This window comes from Taurulus bubalis, assembly GCF_910589615.1.
Source record: "Taurulus bubalis genome assembly, chromosome: 8".
In the NCBI taxonomy this organism is placed as follows: Eukaryota; Metazoa; Chordata; class Actinopteri; order Perciformes; family Cottidae; genus Taurulus; species Taurulus bubalis.
This window is the reverse complement of record NC_136596.1, coordinates 16,226,441-16,244,788: the sequence shown is the minus strand read 5'-3', so window position 1 is coordinate 16,244,788 and position 18,348 is coordinate 16,226,441. Positions and strand designations below refer to the sequence as shown.

Below are 18,348 nucleotides of genomic sequence, written 5' to 3'. Positions count from 1 at the left end.
AACGATACTGAATTGCATACATTTAAAATGTGAGATAATTTACCTGTCATGGTGTAGTTCCCACTGCTCTGGTCCTCATAATCCGGCCTGCTCGTGGTCCTCCTGCTGGCAGAAATAAAGAATCAACACTATTATTGATCACCATGGTAAAAACATACAACATGCATGTACACTTTGTATTTGATGGGGATAATTATGTTCAAAGACACATTAGATAATTTATTTAGCGTGGAGGCATGGAAACTCCCTCCTTGCACAAAGGCATTTTTATTTAAAAACATAACCGAGCACTGAAATACCAGGATGGATCTAAGTGGTGAAATATGGTAAAAGTTAAACCGTGCCTCAGCTGCCCAGGGGCTTGAACAGACCTTTACTGGGGATTGGTGCAGGGTCTTGTAAATTCTGGAGAAACTGAAAGATTCCATTATTCAAGGGAAGTCTTGTTTTTTTTACCGTTTCATGGCCTTGTATTACAGAAAACAGCACAGAATGCACTTTGTGGGCAGTTGAAGTTAACAAACCATATAAGATTGAAATCCTCATCAATCAAGCTATCATGAATTACACCCTGTGACTCACCCCTACGGATCGATAAATCCACAGCAAGCAGGGGGGAAAAAAATAATTCACAGCTTCAAGAGAGCTGCATAACATGACATGCTCTGAAGGTAAAATGAGCTGCGGGATTGCATTATAAAACAAATGATCTTATAATGATAATGCAGAGCAGTTGGCGATATCATTAAAAAGGGAATCGGTTTGTTTGGAGGACATGCCGGCATGAGAGTTTGTTATTAAAGACAAAGAACAAGGTAGATCCCAAGAATAAGAGTGATAATTTATGAAAAGACAACAGATTTTGGAAGCGAGCAGGTGTGAAGTTGCAAATAATGAAGTGTGTTCTTTGTATTATGTTCTGTATTTGGCCTGTTTATGGAAAACATAATCATTCTTATGTGGGGGTGTAAAATCAAAAACCTTGAAATTTAAGACTAAAGGCAGATCTGCATATTACGTGAGAGCTGCGCATGAGTTGTGGCTTTCAAAGCCTTATCTCTCCGAATGAGATAAATAAATGCAATAATTTCCATCAAGAGCAATAAAACAAGACTTCTGACAGGCTGTGGTATTTATGAGCTGAAGGCTGCAACTCAGATTTATTTGCAATGAAAGGGTCGACTTTTCTCCTCCTCATTTACATCAGCATTTGGTCATGTTAAATCCAGGCCAATGGTGAATTTTTAAAAGGTTGGCATCAATCTTGTGGGAACGATTGCCATATTCAATGCAGACTTCTTTTACCTTTCAAAAGGTTGATTCCACTGCCGAGGAAGAAAGGTACACATCTTTCAAAGCACAGAGACATCCCATGGACGTAGGTCGGTGTGGGAGGTTGGGTGGGGGTTTAAACGTCCTTTTAGGCCGTCTGTGTTTGTGTTGTTGAATTAGTACTCAGAATAAACAAAGAACGGAGAAAGTGTGAAGTCTGGGTATTTATCTGTGTATCTGAAAAAGTAAGTGGTACTTAAACCCCCGAAGACTCGTCGTGAAACCAGGGAAATGTGCTGCTCATGAAAAGCTTTTCTACAGGCAACCTCCAGGGTTGCTTTTCCCATCTGTTTGAAACACAAAACTGTCTCAATCCAAATTGGTGATTTCTAAATACAATTTTAGTTGCATTGGAGAGGGTAACATATGGCAAATCAATTAGACAACTAATTCTTAAAACAAAAACATGGCAAATGCGTTTGTTAATCAACAGCAGTGTTGGGGCTCGTATTATGTCGGCCACTGGAGTTTTGACAACAATTAATCCTCATTTCAGGCAAGGAGAGCCATATTGACACATATTCCTAATTTGAATATTCAATTATAGTGTAGTTCCTCATCAAATTATAGTAAAACTGGGAACACGGCCTGAAAGATTTCCGCAATTAAACGCAGATCAAGAGTCTTGTGTTCCCATGAAATCTGCCGGAGTTAAAATCACATTAGTGCGGCAAAGCAAACCACGACACTAAGGATTACTTGACAACAACTGAATTACAGTTCAACAGATTGTTTTGTATGGTGTACTTTAAGTTGTTCCACATGGAATAAGGAAAAGCGTTGTCTGTGTTAAAAAAGGAGAAGACGAAGAGGAAGTGGGAGAGACAGTGGGGACCGACACATTGTAGTCAGTGGAGAGGTAAGATGAGGATGAGAGTAATATCGCTGAAGAGCCAGAGCTGCGATACAGAGAGCTGGAAGCTCTTGTTTTGACACACATCCAGCCTTCCCCGTGACAACATCTCCACACCTTCCTCTATGCGCCGACAGTGCTGCTTTGTGGGAGCCGCTTTCTCACCCATCATTATCCTCCTTTAAGCTCGGTGTCAGGTGTTGAAAAGAGGATCTCTCTGAATTTGGTGGCAAATCACTGAACAGTCTGAAATCATTCAGATCTCAGCTGATCATTCGATCATTCCTGACACCACTCTGCGTCCCTGTGCTTGATCTCCGCTATCTTGTGCAACTTTTTCTGAAAACAAGAAAGTAATGAGTAAGATCGAGCCGGGAATGATTGTTCTTCAACACTTCAGATGGGAGATCTGTCAGGCGACACACTGACAGTCACGGTGTGTCTTTCTCCTCAAGAGTCGTGTGCAGTGGGACGTCTTGGTTAACCAGCGAGCAATGAAAGCTGATACAATACTCCTGCAGAGCTGCAGAAATGTGTGGTGTGTCACAGGTAGAAGACAGTGCTATCCAAAACATATTGATGTGCATGCCAATTCTGACACTGATGACTCTCTACTTCACGTGTTCAAGAAAATAGCAACTACAGTATGCAATGAAAGAGGGAAAATAGATGCCCGGCCTTGACATTTTTATCGCAGTACAGTTTGATTTAAAAAGTGTCTGTGTGTACAATAGCCCACTATTCTAAGAGAAATGTCAAAAACCTTGATTCTGAGTGAAGTGAAAGAAATTGCAATATTAGGACAAGGCTAATTTATGCTAGCAGTCACTGTAGAGGTCAGATATCAGCCTCAGCAATGACAGTTTTATCAGGAGAACAAATGGCAGCGTTGGCCAGGAGAATGAAGGAGGGGGATACTTTACTGGACACATTAAAAGGCTGACCGGATGGCTCAGGTTTTCCACATTATAAAGTCAGGAAGCGGCTGATACGGTCGGTCTTGACAGAGAACAAGCCAAAGCGGTTGACATCGAGCAGCAGCTATGAATCACAACAGAACACGGCCGCTGGTTGAGGCGCTTTAGACAAACTTGATAAAGAGACGTTAAACACTTAAGGTTCAAATGCATTTGCAATGGCAGACTGCTTCATGGGCCTTTACCCCAGCAGCTTTAGTGGCTCAATATGGTGCCACAGCCTGAGCCAATAACACATAAGTATTGCAGGTTAAGTGTTTATCCTTGAACCGATAAGACATCCTTAAACTGTGGAAATAATCATTCCTTTATTAACTCCTGAGACTTCCTCCCATAGGGTTTCTGAAGGATCCACCAAGTTAAAGACGTCCTGACTTTTTTTCATACCACATATAATTCAGTTTAATATCTTTTTCACAATAATACTGGCCAAAGCATTATAGTATGATGGAAAAACCAGTTGGGATGGTACTACCTCGAATTCATTATTATTTCATCATATTTATTTCCAGTACTTCCCAGGAGTTTATGACAATAATGTATTCATGATAGAACTAATTCAATTAATGTGACCCAATCAAGCTGCAAACAATGGATTAGCCAATTCCAAACAATTTTTAGAGCTGCTAATCAATTAGTCGATTGAAAGAAAATAAAGTATTTTTCAAGCAAATATGCCCCCCAAAAAATCTGGTTGTAGCTTCTCAAATCTGGAAAGATCCTCTACCTTTATTTATCATATATGATTGTAAATTAAATATATTGTGAGTTTTGCACTGTTGAACGGACAAAACAAGTTGATGATGTAACCATGGGAAGTTATCATGGGCGAGTTTCACTATTTTTTTTTACCATTTATTACATTACTTGAATAATTGACCAAAAAATAATTATGAGTTGCAGCCATAATTATTTCAAGTTAATTTGAGTTTTTTAATAAAATCAACATTTCCCCATCATGAGACAATGAGCTTCAGTGGTACTGTAGCTAGCAATAGTGACAGTAACTATTTACTGTTGCAGCAATCCCAATTTTAGTTTATAGGTGAACAATGTCTCCCAAAAGCCCAGATACAGAAAGAGAAAAATATTTCAAACTTTTGTAAATTCATTCTTAGATTCTCTTTTAAAAGGCCTTTTCTAGGGAACACATTCAACAACAAAGAGCTGCAGATACCCTGTTTTCAGCGAACAAAAAGATACAAAAACAATTAAAATACAACACCTTACCCTTGATGCAATCACTCCGTGCATCCCATAATGATGCAACACCCTGCAGTGACTGTGTACTGCAGTTCTGCACTGCTGAAAAAAAGACCCTGATTTGCAGTGTACGATTGTACACAATTCTAACAAGCTCCCGCTGCCTGAGGCAACTTAACATTTGAGAGGGATCACTGCAGCTTTCAAAATTATAAGGGTCATTAAAAATTTACACATTATTGACTGTATTTAAAAACATCTTTCCACTGACTGTAAAGAGCACTTAAATTTAAGAGGTGCTATTCTCCAAAGGCCATAAAGTTGTTATAGATAGCCTGAAGGAGGCATGGAAGAGAGAATTTTCTCTTACTGAATATGAATAAAGTATAGTGGGGTGATACTACACAGACAGTTGCACTGTAGCACTGTACTTACTTAAGCTATCAGTAAGGATTGAAGAGCCGTTTGTAAATCACTGTGTCAAACTATCTAATCTGTGACTTGCAGAAATATTTATAGCTGTAAGTATGGTTGTCTAAAGTGCATGTAACTACACAGAGGGGATGCCAAATAAATAGTCAAAGAACTGCCGCTGTCTAAATTGCCCACAGTCCCGTCCTTATGTGTCAGTGCATTATGGATGGAAATACTCTCAAAAGAAGACTCTGACTGTGAAATGAATTTTAATGTTAATACAAAAACAGCAGGCTGTGATCTCAGCAGGCATCAGGAGGGGGTGTGAGTCGCTTCGAGGTACAATTTATTCCAACATCTGAGCCTCACCAACTTGAATGTGGCCTTCAATAGAATTGAGGATTACCGGTAAGAGTCGCGAAGGCCTACACACGAGCCCGAGAGCCCACCATTGCTTCAACACATCAAGGATTATTGACCATCAATTTCCCAAATATGGACAATTCACAAAACTCTACCCAGTTTGAACATGGCCGTCCCTTTAAAAAATGTTCTCATCCCACTGAGTGGCCATGTGAACAGAAGCTCTGTTTTGAATATGCCTGCTGGCATCCACTGCTCTGGCCTGTTGTGGCCTTTAAGTGGCTTTTACTCAGCCCAGCACAGGATGGCAAAGCAAAGCACTTCAAGCTGGCAAACCGAACAGCGCCGCCACACCGAAGGAGTCTCACTTGTTTATTTACAATTTGCTGTGGAAATCCCCAGTTCTTCATTGCGATAAATAATTGAGCTGTTTGATCTGGACACAGTACAAAGGGTTGCTCCATTCACTCTGAGGCCTGAGGCGGAGGAAGCCTGAGCTGCATGAGCAGAGGAAGGGACACGCACGCTCCAGCATGGCGGAGATCTTGAAACTCTCCTCCCTTCCTCTGCAGCTGTCGCTCGCTCTCCGGGCTACATCTACATCTCCTCCTCTTTGTCTGCACAGTACAACACTCCTGTCACCGCAGTCAGAGGAGCGACCTGCCTCTGCCTCGCGGGACAACCCACAAATAGCAGGAGTTTAGCCCTCATTGAACTCATGTTCTTGTTCGGGGGATCCTGTCTAGTTAGCCTGTCTCTCCGGTTCACCCTCGCTACCTTGTTGTCCGGCCACAACCTTTACTGCAGATTGCCCGAGAGTGATCAATTGCTTGGCTCTTCATTGCCGTACATGTGGTACAGAGCGTAACATCAGCTCAAGAGCATACCGAGCGTGAAATAAAAAAGGAAGCAAGGAGGAAAGTTAAACTTCAAGAGGCGCTGCTGAATGGAGTGGCATGATGTTACCTTGCAGTGTTGGCTGGAGTGTCACCGTTAGCTGTCCTGGGCGATTCCAGGGATGACCGAGGCTGAGAAACATCTCCCATTCGGTACCATATCCCCATACTGTTTATCTCCCTGTGGAAAGATGACGGGGACGCATACAACGAGTGCTTCACTTAGTTTTCAACAGCTACTAATCCTTCATGCAAATTAACAAATGTGGTGATTGATAGAAGATACAAAACACAATTATTAAATGTATTTCCAGTGCCAAGCAGCTCACCCTACGCAGGTGTAGTTAACAAGATGGTACTTGGACTTCGCAATGATCTGGATGTCGTATACAGCCGTCACAGCAGCCGCACACGGGCTGATTTTCACGCAGAGCCTCCTCTTCCTCATGGCAGTTTCCTCTGATGAGTCAGGTGCACATGAGGGTGTCAGACAGGAGTTAGCAGTATCCAATTCTGTCATCTCCGAGTTTCAAGCTTAAAAAACATCTACAGATATGTTGAACCTCTAGGGAAAAAATAATACCTGTGTACAAATATATATATATATATATATATATATATATATATATATATATATATATATATATATATCATAATCAATCTTATGCTTTGCTATTTAGTCATTACCAGTCTGAGAATCAGCGATGAGCTAATATCAGCTTCTGAATAACTTGCTGTGTTCAAAGGGAAATAACTGGACATTGAGAAGCCACAATATCCACATGCGTTATTATAATTTTGACAGAAGCAAGAGAATCCTCCATCAGCTTTAGTGCACAACAGAGATTTAAACTGATATTCAGAAACTCATACATAATGTCCCATGTATACATTAAACATGGATTCACATAAAGTAATAAAACATTAAATTACACCATAGCCAAACAAAGCGTAATCTCTTTTCTTCTTTCTGGCAAAAAAAACAAAACATTGCCATGCTTCTCTATATTGCATCTGTGCCTCGCTCATTTATTTCCCCTGCAACACTGGAAAGTGCAGTGTAAATGCAATGATAATAAAAATAATAAACAAGCTGTCCTCACTCCCCACACCAAAATATTATTACATTTCCAAGGCATGGATAGTGAGGGGGAAATACATAGCACTCAAAAAGCACTAAAGCATTGGGGAATGCATTTCATTAATATTAGATAACCCCCATCCACTCGTCCTCTCCCCAAATAAATACATAAATAAATAAGCCCCTCATAAAGAAAAGCACAGCTCCAGCTGAGATAAACAATGACTCATGATTCTCTTCTCTTGTACCTCCTGGGCAAAATGTTTATTTTATTCCCACAGTCTGCCATAAATTAAGCTAACCTGCACCCATAAAACATTCACTATCTCAAGCAAAGCTGCCCCCGAGGACCTCTGCATAAGCTGGTCGGAGAGGGAAAAAAACAACGAGAGGGTGGGAGGGACGAGTGTTTGCTTCTGACTCTTTACTTACTTGTGTCCAATGTTTCTTCCACAGGTGTGAAGCCCTCTGGCAACGCGTCCTTTAGGTCAATCAGCTTCATGTCCACAACAACGTCAGCCCCCTAACAGATAGAGTGCAGGCAGGACATTTAAAGACATGTATGCAAATTCAACTTTTAAAAGGACAGAGAGCAAGAAAAAGAAAAGGTTAGTCAGTTTTTTTGCAGGGCTCAGTAAAGAAAATGTAGAGATAATAGAGTCAATGATTTACTAAAAGCTCGGGAAGTCTCTAAAGAGAAGGGTTGACAAAATAGCTGAAGTAATTACTCTCTAATAGCTTTTTTTTGCAAAGTGAGAATGCATCTGTGAACTTGTAATCATTCTCAACCTTTTGGCGAGAAGCTGCGGGATGGAGACAGAGCAGGCAGTCTAATCAACAAAATGGGACTGGTTAAAAACAATCAGGGACTGTGTAGTTGACATTTTCAAGCATGACTCTTCCCTGCCTCCCATTACATTTTCATTTTTTGCCATAATAAATTGCAATAATACACAGCGGCAGCAGAGAGTGGGGTGAGCCAGGCGTGACTTGATGCGTCCGAAAAGGCTGGATTTCTCTGTTACTGCTGCCCGACAGTCATTACCATTAGATACATTTTTTATTCATAGTTTTTATTCTGATTTAAGGAGGAATATGGATGAATGTTATTACTATGCATGGAACATTTTTTTGTGTGTTTACCCCTTTTTCTGGAGAGATTTCTTCCATCAGGGCCTGACAAAAGGGGCTTTCTACCTCCAACCCAGAGTATGATAAATCACAAACTATTTACTTCCCCCCACATAATTCAGGGGCTAATTTTACAGAATCTGTTTTTGTCATAGACAATTACAGTGGGAGCTCCTTTGAGTGGCAGACAAAATAGCCTTTGTTGATGGCTCTGTCATGTTCCATTTGTGTCAAAGTCTTTAAAACAGTGTGGACACACATTTTAAGATAAAACACAGGAGCTCGGGGAAGGCTATTTGTATGCTATATACTAAACTGAGGACCAGATTGAGCTCAGGCACGAGGCAGCCGCTGCCAAGTTGCCTGGCTTTTAGAGGACACACTGAAAAAAAATTGATTAAGTCCTTTGATTGAGCTGATACAAAATGATAACACAAATGCAGGTTTTGTTCTCAATGTCTGCATTATCTACCTGCAAGCCATGGAAACAAATTAGAAGGCAGCCAATAGTAAGATGTATACGCTGAAGTTAGAATGGTAGGTGTATTTATGGCCACGGAGCAGCTGACAGCCACGCATCAACACATCAGCTTTAGGCTGCAGGCAGGAGATGATTCCAAAAACAGCATTATGAGGAACATTAAAAGATCATTTCAGCCAATGAAGAGTCAATGCTGCTCGATTAGGGAGATCTATTCATAGCACAACCATACTGAAAAGTATGGTTGACATAAAAAGGACTATTTTTATATTAACAATTATATGTGCATCAGCTTTCAAGAATCACTGATTGCAAACCAGATTCTCTACAGGGACGCTGTTGATTGAATACATTGGAATAGTTCAAATACAGCTCATTGTTCCATGAATAAATAATAAATAATATCCTCAGGAGGACGTACAGCATGAAAAATATCTCACTGAGGTATTATTCATCTGGAATATGCAGGCAAATCCATTATATGTAAAAGTTCAAAACTACACTGCCAACGGTTTTTAAATGGGTCTTTCACTGATCAAAGAGCATTAAGATATTCTGGCAGCAGAGAACTGAGCTAATAACTGCTGGCACCAGCCGAGGTGTTAGTGCAGAATGCATAGGGAGAAGTTTATATTCACACTTACAATTTTTCTGGTGAAACAGAGGTAGCGTGTGACCTTGGATTTGAATAAGCCGTCCTTCCACAGGTCGGCGTCAGAGCCATCTGTTGTTTGTGCAACCTACGTGGAAAAAAGAGAAAGAAAAAAAAACAAGGAGAAAAAAACATGCAGGAGGTGGGATAAAGTTAATGTATGTATGCCATGAGCGTGTTGCTTTTGCCTCTTCCTTTGCATACTAGCCTTAATTAACACTTGCCTACACTAGCGCTCCATCTCATTAGTGCTCTGCGTGGGTAAAGGAGTCTTAGCCTCCAAAAAAGGTGGCTAAAAATATCATCCCGAGGGACCAGGCTGATTAAAGATGCCTTGACAAGGATCTGCTCTAATAAGGAAAGCAAACTTCAATGTGCTTTTGTGAAAGAGCAGGGATTATATTTGAGATAAATGTTTTTGTTTTTTTTAAACCTACCATAGTACAACCTTTGAGCAACACACATGTAGACTTCCCATGCACCTGAAATAGCTCTCCTCCCTGTGTGGATTATCTCTACGATGTAATGCAATACGACTTCTAAGAATAAATTACTAAGGATTTAAAGCTATTTCATCTGTATGTCTAATTAAGTCAAAATCCAAAGACCTACGCAGCTCGTCCTTGGACAATAGGCTCATTCAAAGCTGTAAATGATCAGTAGAGTAAGTAAAAGAAAAAATTGATTGCACCATATTGACAGCATAGACAAGTCAAGCTCAAGGTCCAACATCACATTGCTATGTAAATGTAGGTATGCAGGGCAGAATGATATCACAAAATAGACTGCATCTCAGAGACTCTTCCGTCGTTCCAGTAAATATGCTCGGCTGAAGCGTCATGTTCCATTGGCTGTAATGTGAGAATCACCTAAAGAACTGCCAGAGTTATTTTCTAAAGAGATCCTTTACAAAGAAGAGTCAATCTAATGAGGTTCATTCAAATGAAGAAGTCATAGATCTCTGCACCCACCCACACACATTACCCCCTTGACAATAATGATGAATGACCTCGGTGACTGGCTGGGGGAAACATGGCATGGGGGAGATTCATGAAAAACCACCAGTGACTAGCTGGGATGAGAGCGGAGACTAGAGTGGGGAACAGAGATAGATAGTGGGATGAGAGAAAGAGAAAGAGCAGAAGATGAGGGGAGAGAGGGATTGCAGGGCGTCTCCAACAGCAGTACCATGAAAGGTCCCAGAAGGAGCCTATACATCACCAGCCTCCCTCTTCCTTACAAGACAACCCGTCTTGGCCACTTTTTCCAGGTCAGTAGCCAGCGCATCCTGTCAGCGTAAACAAAGGGCTCGCTTTGTGAAACCCAAAGTCAAGTTGAGGAGTAACGAGGGCACGATCCTCCTCGGAGGCACCTCAGGCATCATCCTGCCACAGCTGCCGGCAGCAAGGATGCGACGCAGCCTGAATGTGAAACGCCACTTGCTGAGCCACGGCAGAAAAGGCATGTGTAAAGTTGCGATGGCTCCTCTCTGATACTTTCAAGTCTGGCACTGCATGGCTCCATCATGACACAGACTTCTATGAGAAGAATAACACACGTCTGATAAGAAACATCATGGCTCTGATATTGAAATACGGTTGTATCATTTGATTTAAAATGCAATGACAGATTCAACTGCCACTTCTTCAAATCTAAAGCTTACAGTGATCTGAAAGCCCACCTACGAAAAAAGTATTTTGGGGGTGCCGAATACTCCTATGAAGGATCTCTGGAGACAGACAAGTTACTGTGAAGCACTGAGAGGCACAGCTGCGAATAAAAAGATACAAAAGGCAGACAATCAAAAACCTCTGGGGAGTGAAACCAGGTGGAAAAAGACATACGAGGTACAGGAAACCAAACCAGTCCTTTCAAAGAAGAACAGAAAAACTGAACAGAGACGAATGTTTTGGATCTTTAACCGTTTAATACATTAAAAGAACCAGAGCTGCAGTTACTTGAAAAGTAATTTGACTTTCAGTAATAGTTTGACATTTTGGGGAATGTGCATTGACTGACGCAACAGACTGACACAACTCTCCAGTCTGTGCATTAAGTACAGAGCTAACGTTAAACCCAGGGGGTGATTAGCTTAGCTTAGCTGAAGACTGGAAGCAGGGGGACACGACTAACGCGGCTCTCTCCAAAGTAAAAAAAAAAATACAGCGAGCAGTGTCTCTAAAGCTCACCTATCGAAACATTGTATCTAGTTGTTTTAATCCTGACAATGACGACAAGACATATTGGCATTCCTGTTTGTGAGCAAATGAGGCCTATCACAATATCAGATTTTCACTACAAGATTGTTGTGGCCAAAATAATTAATGATAACAATTTTATCGTAATGTCGATAGAAATTTTGAAGGAAAAAAAAAGAATGCTATCAGAACAATTCCTCTTCAACTTCGTTTATTGTGGTTTTGTTTCTTTTTTGGCAAATTAACTACACTCAAAACAGGAGTGTGGAAAGAGAGTCTGTAACCATAACTGCATATATTAAAAAAAAGTAAGAGGTCCTGGCTTATTTACACCACATTATCTTCTGTGTATCATTAATATGATATCAAAATGTCATGTTTACATATTGCCTTATCGTCAATACCGGTACATTTTTAAAACCCTAGTACGTATTAAACAAACAAGATACAACATTTTAGTTAGTTAGTGAGTCTCAGAGGCACTGGGAGGAGTGTTTTGAGTCTGAAACAGAGCTCGCCAGCTGTTTCCCTCTGCTTCCACTCTTCAGCTAAGCTCAGGTCCTTCTGGATCCACCTATTCTTCTAACCCTTGGCAAGACAGCAAAGGAGCTTATTTCCTTAACTTTCAAACTACTCATTTGAAGTACAGATGCTCACTCAAAAACGGACAAGCGGGCATTGGGTTAGGATGGGTATCCTCACTAATCATAGTACTAGGTTTCTTAAAACAAACTTTACAGTGATGAGTTTATGAGTGAAACGTGTCAAATGGTCAGGTGAGTCTGCAATACACAATTTCCCACTTTGCAAACCATGCACAGAGTGCAGTGTGCATGAGTCTGCTCGTGGTGTTTGATGTTGGGTGGCTGCTGGTGCTTCAGCAAAGCTCCTGATCCCAGTGGAGCAGTGTTTGATCTGGGCCTGTGCTCGCTAGTGTTGGAACAACCTGCTTAAGTTCAGAGATGTGAGCGCATCGTCTCAGAGAGCAAAAGAGTTAATCAGCCCTTTGATCTGCTGTATAAAAAGTATGGTAAGTACGGTAAGCAGTCAGTATTAAGGAGGATTTCTAAAAGAAGTCTAGTGTGAATGGGTAAAAAAAAAAAATCAATACAGCATAATATCTTGAGACTTCCCCTTCTCAGTGCTGCATTAGCACACTGATGCCAAGCGATGATATTTGTGTTTGTACTTCAAGGTCTGCAGACAAAGGACCACATAGCCAAGTTCAAAATATGTTCTTGAAGATGTGACAAATGCATTTGAAATGGTGCTTCTAAAAGGCCTTTAATTTCATTATGGAGGCTAATTTGTACTTTACTTTTTATTCATAGGTATGAATTTTGTCGATATGATATGATGTTGATATGATATGATGTTGATATGATGTTGAACATACCTTGAAGGATGTTTTTAGTGATTATCAAACATACGCTTTGTAAAGCTTTGCACGTCTTTGTGGCAGCTTGGTTTCATAATCCAAAAGACTTATTTCACCCAAAGTATGTCGTGAAACAGGGTAAGACAAAGATAACGTGTAACATCTTGTCTACAATACATTAAGTCCAAACTATTTACACATGTTTAACCGCTGCTGTACTGCCTGGGGCTAAAAAAAAAGTATTTCCAAGTTACTGAGTTTCTATCACAGAGCTGAACCAGTGTCAGTGACTAGCTTTAAGCCCCACAGAATATGCACAGTATTTGCACATCAGCTGAAATGTATTGGCGCACTGGAGCAGCAGAGGAGGAAGTCTGATGGGGCTTCTCTGTGTTTGTCACTACCGTGTGGTGTGAACGCACGCAGTTTCCCTGCCAGTGGCTTCATTCTGATGCCAACCCACTATCATCTGCCAGAGATTAGAACAAGCTGGGTGTGTAGGGTGGAGCAGGAAGAGATAAAAACAGGGGGAAGAGGGAGGGTTTGGGGGTGTAGGGTGAAAGCAAGAAGAAGAAGTCTGAATAGGAAGCGAGAGAGAGGAAGAAAGATGTGCCCTTGAGCTTGTTTTGTGCTTTGTTTAACTTACTCGCGATCTTCTCTTTTTAAACCTCTCCAACTGTTTCACAACCAAGGTTAATCTAAACCAACCAATCCAACACTGCGTCTTTAAACATTTCTATCGTTGTTAAAGTTGTTGTGGTACTGGGCTTTAGAGAAAACATGGGCTAAATTTAAATGACTCTCTGTAGGCATCAACCAAACATCATTAAATCTTTGCCTCTGGTGTGTCTGTGATACGAGTGGCAACCAGCAACAATGTCAGGAAGGGAATATTCCGAATCATCAAAGCAAACTTGATGAATAAGTAATCTAACAGCTCTAAAAAAACACATTGGAAGGCTGCCAATATCCTGGCTGTAAGTTATGCTATACAGGCAGTTACAACAATTACATGTTCAGCCAACAGCAGTGAGCAAAACAAAACAAAAATTATAATTCAAGACAGACTTTTGATCAGTGACATGTTTTACCTTTGATAAGGCTGGCAAAACATGTAATAATACTAATAATAATACTTTTTTTAATTGTTTTAATTTATTATTATTTTGTTTACATTAAAAGGAGAAGCAAACAACTTTACAGGCTTTCCATGTGTATGAAATCAAACTATGTGTTCTAAAACAGCGGTCCCCAATCCCCGGGCCGCGGCACGGTACCGGTCCGTGGGTCCCTTGGTACCGGGCCACAGAGAAAGAATAAGAGAAAAATGTTTTATTTTGAAAAATGACCGGATAGATCCATCTGTGCGTTGCCTCAAACGTAACCTCTTGTCAAGAGGTTACGTTTGAGTTGTATCTTCATGCACTTTATAATTGTCTTTATGCCGGTCGTATCATCTACGTCATGTTTATTACGCCATATTTATTACGCCATATTTATTACGTCATATTTTTCGCCGGTCCGTGAAAATATTGTCTGACACAAAACTGGTCCGTGGCTCAAAAAAGGTTGGGGACCGCTGTTCTAAAACACTTCAAAATTAATACTCACAACATAGTAGCCATCAGGGGCCTTGTTGAGTGAAGTGATTACTCCAACTGCAGAGACGGGGTCGGCTGGCAGCTGGTTGCTCACTTCAGACATGTCAAAGCTGCGTTAGAAAAACAGAAAAGCCTCATCACATCTTTTGGCATTTCACCAAAGAAAACGTACTACAATGATCCACCGTTTTTTCCTCGAGAAAGAACTTTAGATGCATCACAAAATTCAATGAATATAATTTTTTGGGACAATTGTGTTAAAAGATACAAACCTCTACTTTGACAAATACGGTCCAGTTAAAAATAAATTGAGACAATTTGAAGGAAATTATGCAATATGCAAAATGCAGCTAGTGAAATCCAAACAAGGATTTCTCCCTCCAGGGTCATTAAAGGGAGAATGGACAAGGTTTTTCTTGGCTAAAATTACCACATTATTGACTTCTTGATGAGGCTTATTAGGATCTAGAAGAAAAAGTGCTCCCTTAATCCAGGACCAAATGACAAGTGAGACCAATGACAAAACAGCATTTGGACACCACCCAATGACTTCACCAAATCACAAATTAGGTGAAGTGATCACATATTTTCAAGGAAGTCCCAATCAATTGCTATCTATTTCTGTCCAAGGGAATTTTTCCCTAATGGGTATGCAAGCCTTTTTACGGGGTAAGTGGCTTTGCAATGGTTCCCTTACGCAATTTTATTAGATTAACTTCAAAGCATTCTTGTACTAACTGACAAAGTTGCTGCATTCAATCTTGATGTTTACGGAATCTATTGCAATTAAACTGATCCAATTAGAGGATTTACTCCAGAAACAGCTGTCTCTTTAACAAATGTTAGATAGCCGTACTTATTCAAATGAAACAGGATAGCAAATTAGCTAATAGAATGAAGGATCTCTTTGTAACATTAATTTGTTCAAAATGAGCTTTGTTTTCTAGCACAACATCAAGGCTCAGAGACTCATCCATGCTAAACCAAAGAAAAAAAATCTATCCAAACTTATGTCCTGCTCCAAAGTAAAACTGCATGTTCCTACATGTGTCTGTAATATTCAATACTGGGTTCATGATGACTATAGTAAACATAAACACCTACTAAATAGAACATAATATATGTTTGCCATTTTCTATGATGGTAACTGTGAGGTTTGTTTACTCTTACTAATTATAAAGTTAGTGAACTTTTGCAAACTATGTACCTGAGAATTAGTGTCATCGTCACAATATGTACAAGTTTACTAAGTAGCAAACATGTACTATGGCTGTTTAATACACATATTGACATGAACAACACTGTACGTGTGCTGTGATTACTATATCACAATTTATATCATATATGTATATATATATATATATCATAATAATAATAATACATTAAATTTGGAGGCGCCTTTCAAGGCACCCAAGGTCACCTTACAATTACAATAAAATAATACATCTTGTTATCCTTAGCTCATGCTATTCATTAATACGCAGCACTCCTCGTGTGATTCTGACTCGTTGCTGTAACTGACGCTAACTTATCATGGCCTTAGTGCGTGACTGTGATAACGTCACGTTGCACCGAGGTCCACGTGAAGACTACCGGCAACAACCGTGTATTTTAATTAAAACAAATTAACTACGTTTGAGTACATATATGAATAGTAATCGCTGTAAGCCAACCTGAAATTGTCTGAGCCGTTCGGGAATGAAATCCAAAACAGTGTGTGTGTGTGTGTGTGTTGTGTACATGTTAGTAGAAAGGTGGGCGGTCTCTTCCTGAGGGCTGTCACCTTTTCAACTTCGGACTTTGACCCACGCCAGCCTTCCGGATGCCACTGATAACAATAGATACTTAACCAAAACCCGTTTCTAGTCAGAATCTCCTTGTGGCTTTCTTTTCTGGGGGAAAACAAGTATACATAATTAAACTCATGTAAAGAATCAAAGCCATTTTTACTTCTTTTTACTTATTTCATTGGACACATTTGAACTGTGGTCCCCATCACTTCCCACCTAGTATTCTGCATATAATTGAACGTTTTGGAGAGTATACTTTAAATCTATCCTAACTCCAGCCTGCAGTTAAACTTACTCAAAGTCCTTGCTTCAAATTGTTTTAATTAGTTATACTTATAGCTCAACTAAGTTGTTGTTTAACATCACAACACACTGCTCAGTCAATGAGTGCAGCACAGAACCACTGGATTCTTGAGATTAAATTAAACAGAGAACATCACATGAAAACACCATCAGAGAGCTATACGAATGCTAAATGTGCAATTCACATTGTACGACTGAATTGTCTGTACACAGAGAATCAAGACCTGGGCCAACAATGCCACTCGTGGGTGTATTTCTTTGCAATAACTTTTGAGATCCAATTTGCCTATGGTAACTAAATTAAGGTTGTGCTTCACCAAATGACTATCATTATGTGGATGTATCTGCAGGTCACGCCTTCTGACAGTTGGTTGTCTCTCTGATCATCACATGGCATTACTGTAATTAGATCAAAGTAAGATAAAGAGAAATGTATTAGCTTAGCTGTAACATTAGGATGTACATCTCCCAGAGTACAAAGTTTGAAAGCCTCTTTGTAGACTGTACAAAACATTGAGGGGCGACAGATGCTTTCACATCGCCAAGTTTATTATTTCTACCCCCATCATGCCATTCAAATAAATTATTTAATTGTGCAACTATTATCCTAATTTATTCAAATCAAAGACGTGTTGCTCTGTTTTGTGACATGGTGCCATATGCCAGGATGGTGTCTTCATTGGGGCCACACACTGTGAAATGTATTTATGGGCTTACATGGCGGCACATGGTGGGATCAGTTTTCCATTTTTCCAGTTTTGTAACGCTTCTATTAAATAAAGAGGAGACACTCAGAGGGAAATTGCCAACTCATATGACCAGCAACTTTCACCACCTCCTCACTTACTGTTAGTGTTAATTAAAGAGGCAACATTGAGCCTGTTTGCAGACAAGTGTTAGTTTCTAAATTGAATATACTTCTATAAGACTTCTCAACAGGCAAACATGCCATGGCCTTCTTTTACACTCTTTGGATAAGTTCTATTTTATATTCTGATTATAGATCTCTCACCACTACAGTTGGCTATATTTAGATGCAATTCAAAAACAACATCATGATTATCTTTTACAAAACCTCCTTGCACTTTCTTCCACTCCTTAGTAACTTATATATTGACAAATATGTTCTTGATAAGAGAAGAGCAACACCACTCTTATGTCTGTACCTAAAAGCTATGTAGCTTAGCACAAACACAGGAAACAGGTGGAAACAGCTAGCCTGGCTCCGTCCAAATATAGCAAAATCCTCCAGCAATTCTCACGCTTTCTAATTAACATGATATATAGCTTGTTCGTTGTGGTTTCACAGGGGTTATGTGCCATTCTTGGCTGAGCGCAATAACATCCTGCTCCACAATTGTGAGGCAATCTCACAGTGACAACGTTGTTTGTCAGAATTAAACAACAAAACCTATTTTTGTTATTAAGCTTTAGAGGTGCTTGTAGTTGAATTGTGTTAATGTTGGACAGAGCCAGGCAAGCTGTTTCCCTCTGTTTGCACTCTTTATGCTAAGCTAGGCTAACCAGCTGCTGTACAGACACGAGAGTGGAATCAATCCTCTCATCTAACTAAAAAGGGGGCAAAGCATTTCTTGAGCCTTTAAGTGTATGTGTAGGGGCAAAAGTGTATGCAATTTCACTATATACTGCTGCTATGGTGCTCATCAATACACTTACAACCTGCTTTGTGTGTGT

General features: G+C 40.1%; 1 protein-coding gene across 1 annotated transcript in view; it reads right to left on the bottom strand.

Annotated features, from left to right (window-relative positions):
• The window catches only part of mvb12bb (multivesicular body subunit 12Bb), a gene marked incomplete at both ends in the record, with an annotated part of 29,767 nt that extends 15,104 nt beyond the window's left edge, over nt 1-14,663 (bottom strand). The window contains 6 exons of the mRNA XM_079223029.1: nt 44-105; nt 6,109-6,219; nt 6,368-6,497; nt 7,552-7,642; nt 9,376-9,471; nt 14,571-14,663. Coding sequence (XP_079079155.1) covers nt 44-105; nt 6,109-6,219; nt 6,368-6,497; nt 7,552-7,642; nt 9,376-9,471; nt 14,571-14,663 — 583 coding nt within the window. The remainder of the gene's footprint in view (nt 1-43; nt 106-6,108; nt 6,220-6,367; nt 6,498-7,551; nt 7,643-9,375; nt 9,472-14,570) is intronic.
• Between the last annotated feature and the right edge of the window lie 3,685 nt (nt 14,664-18,348).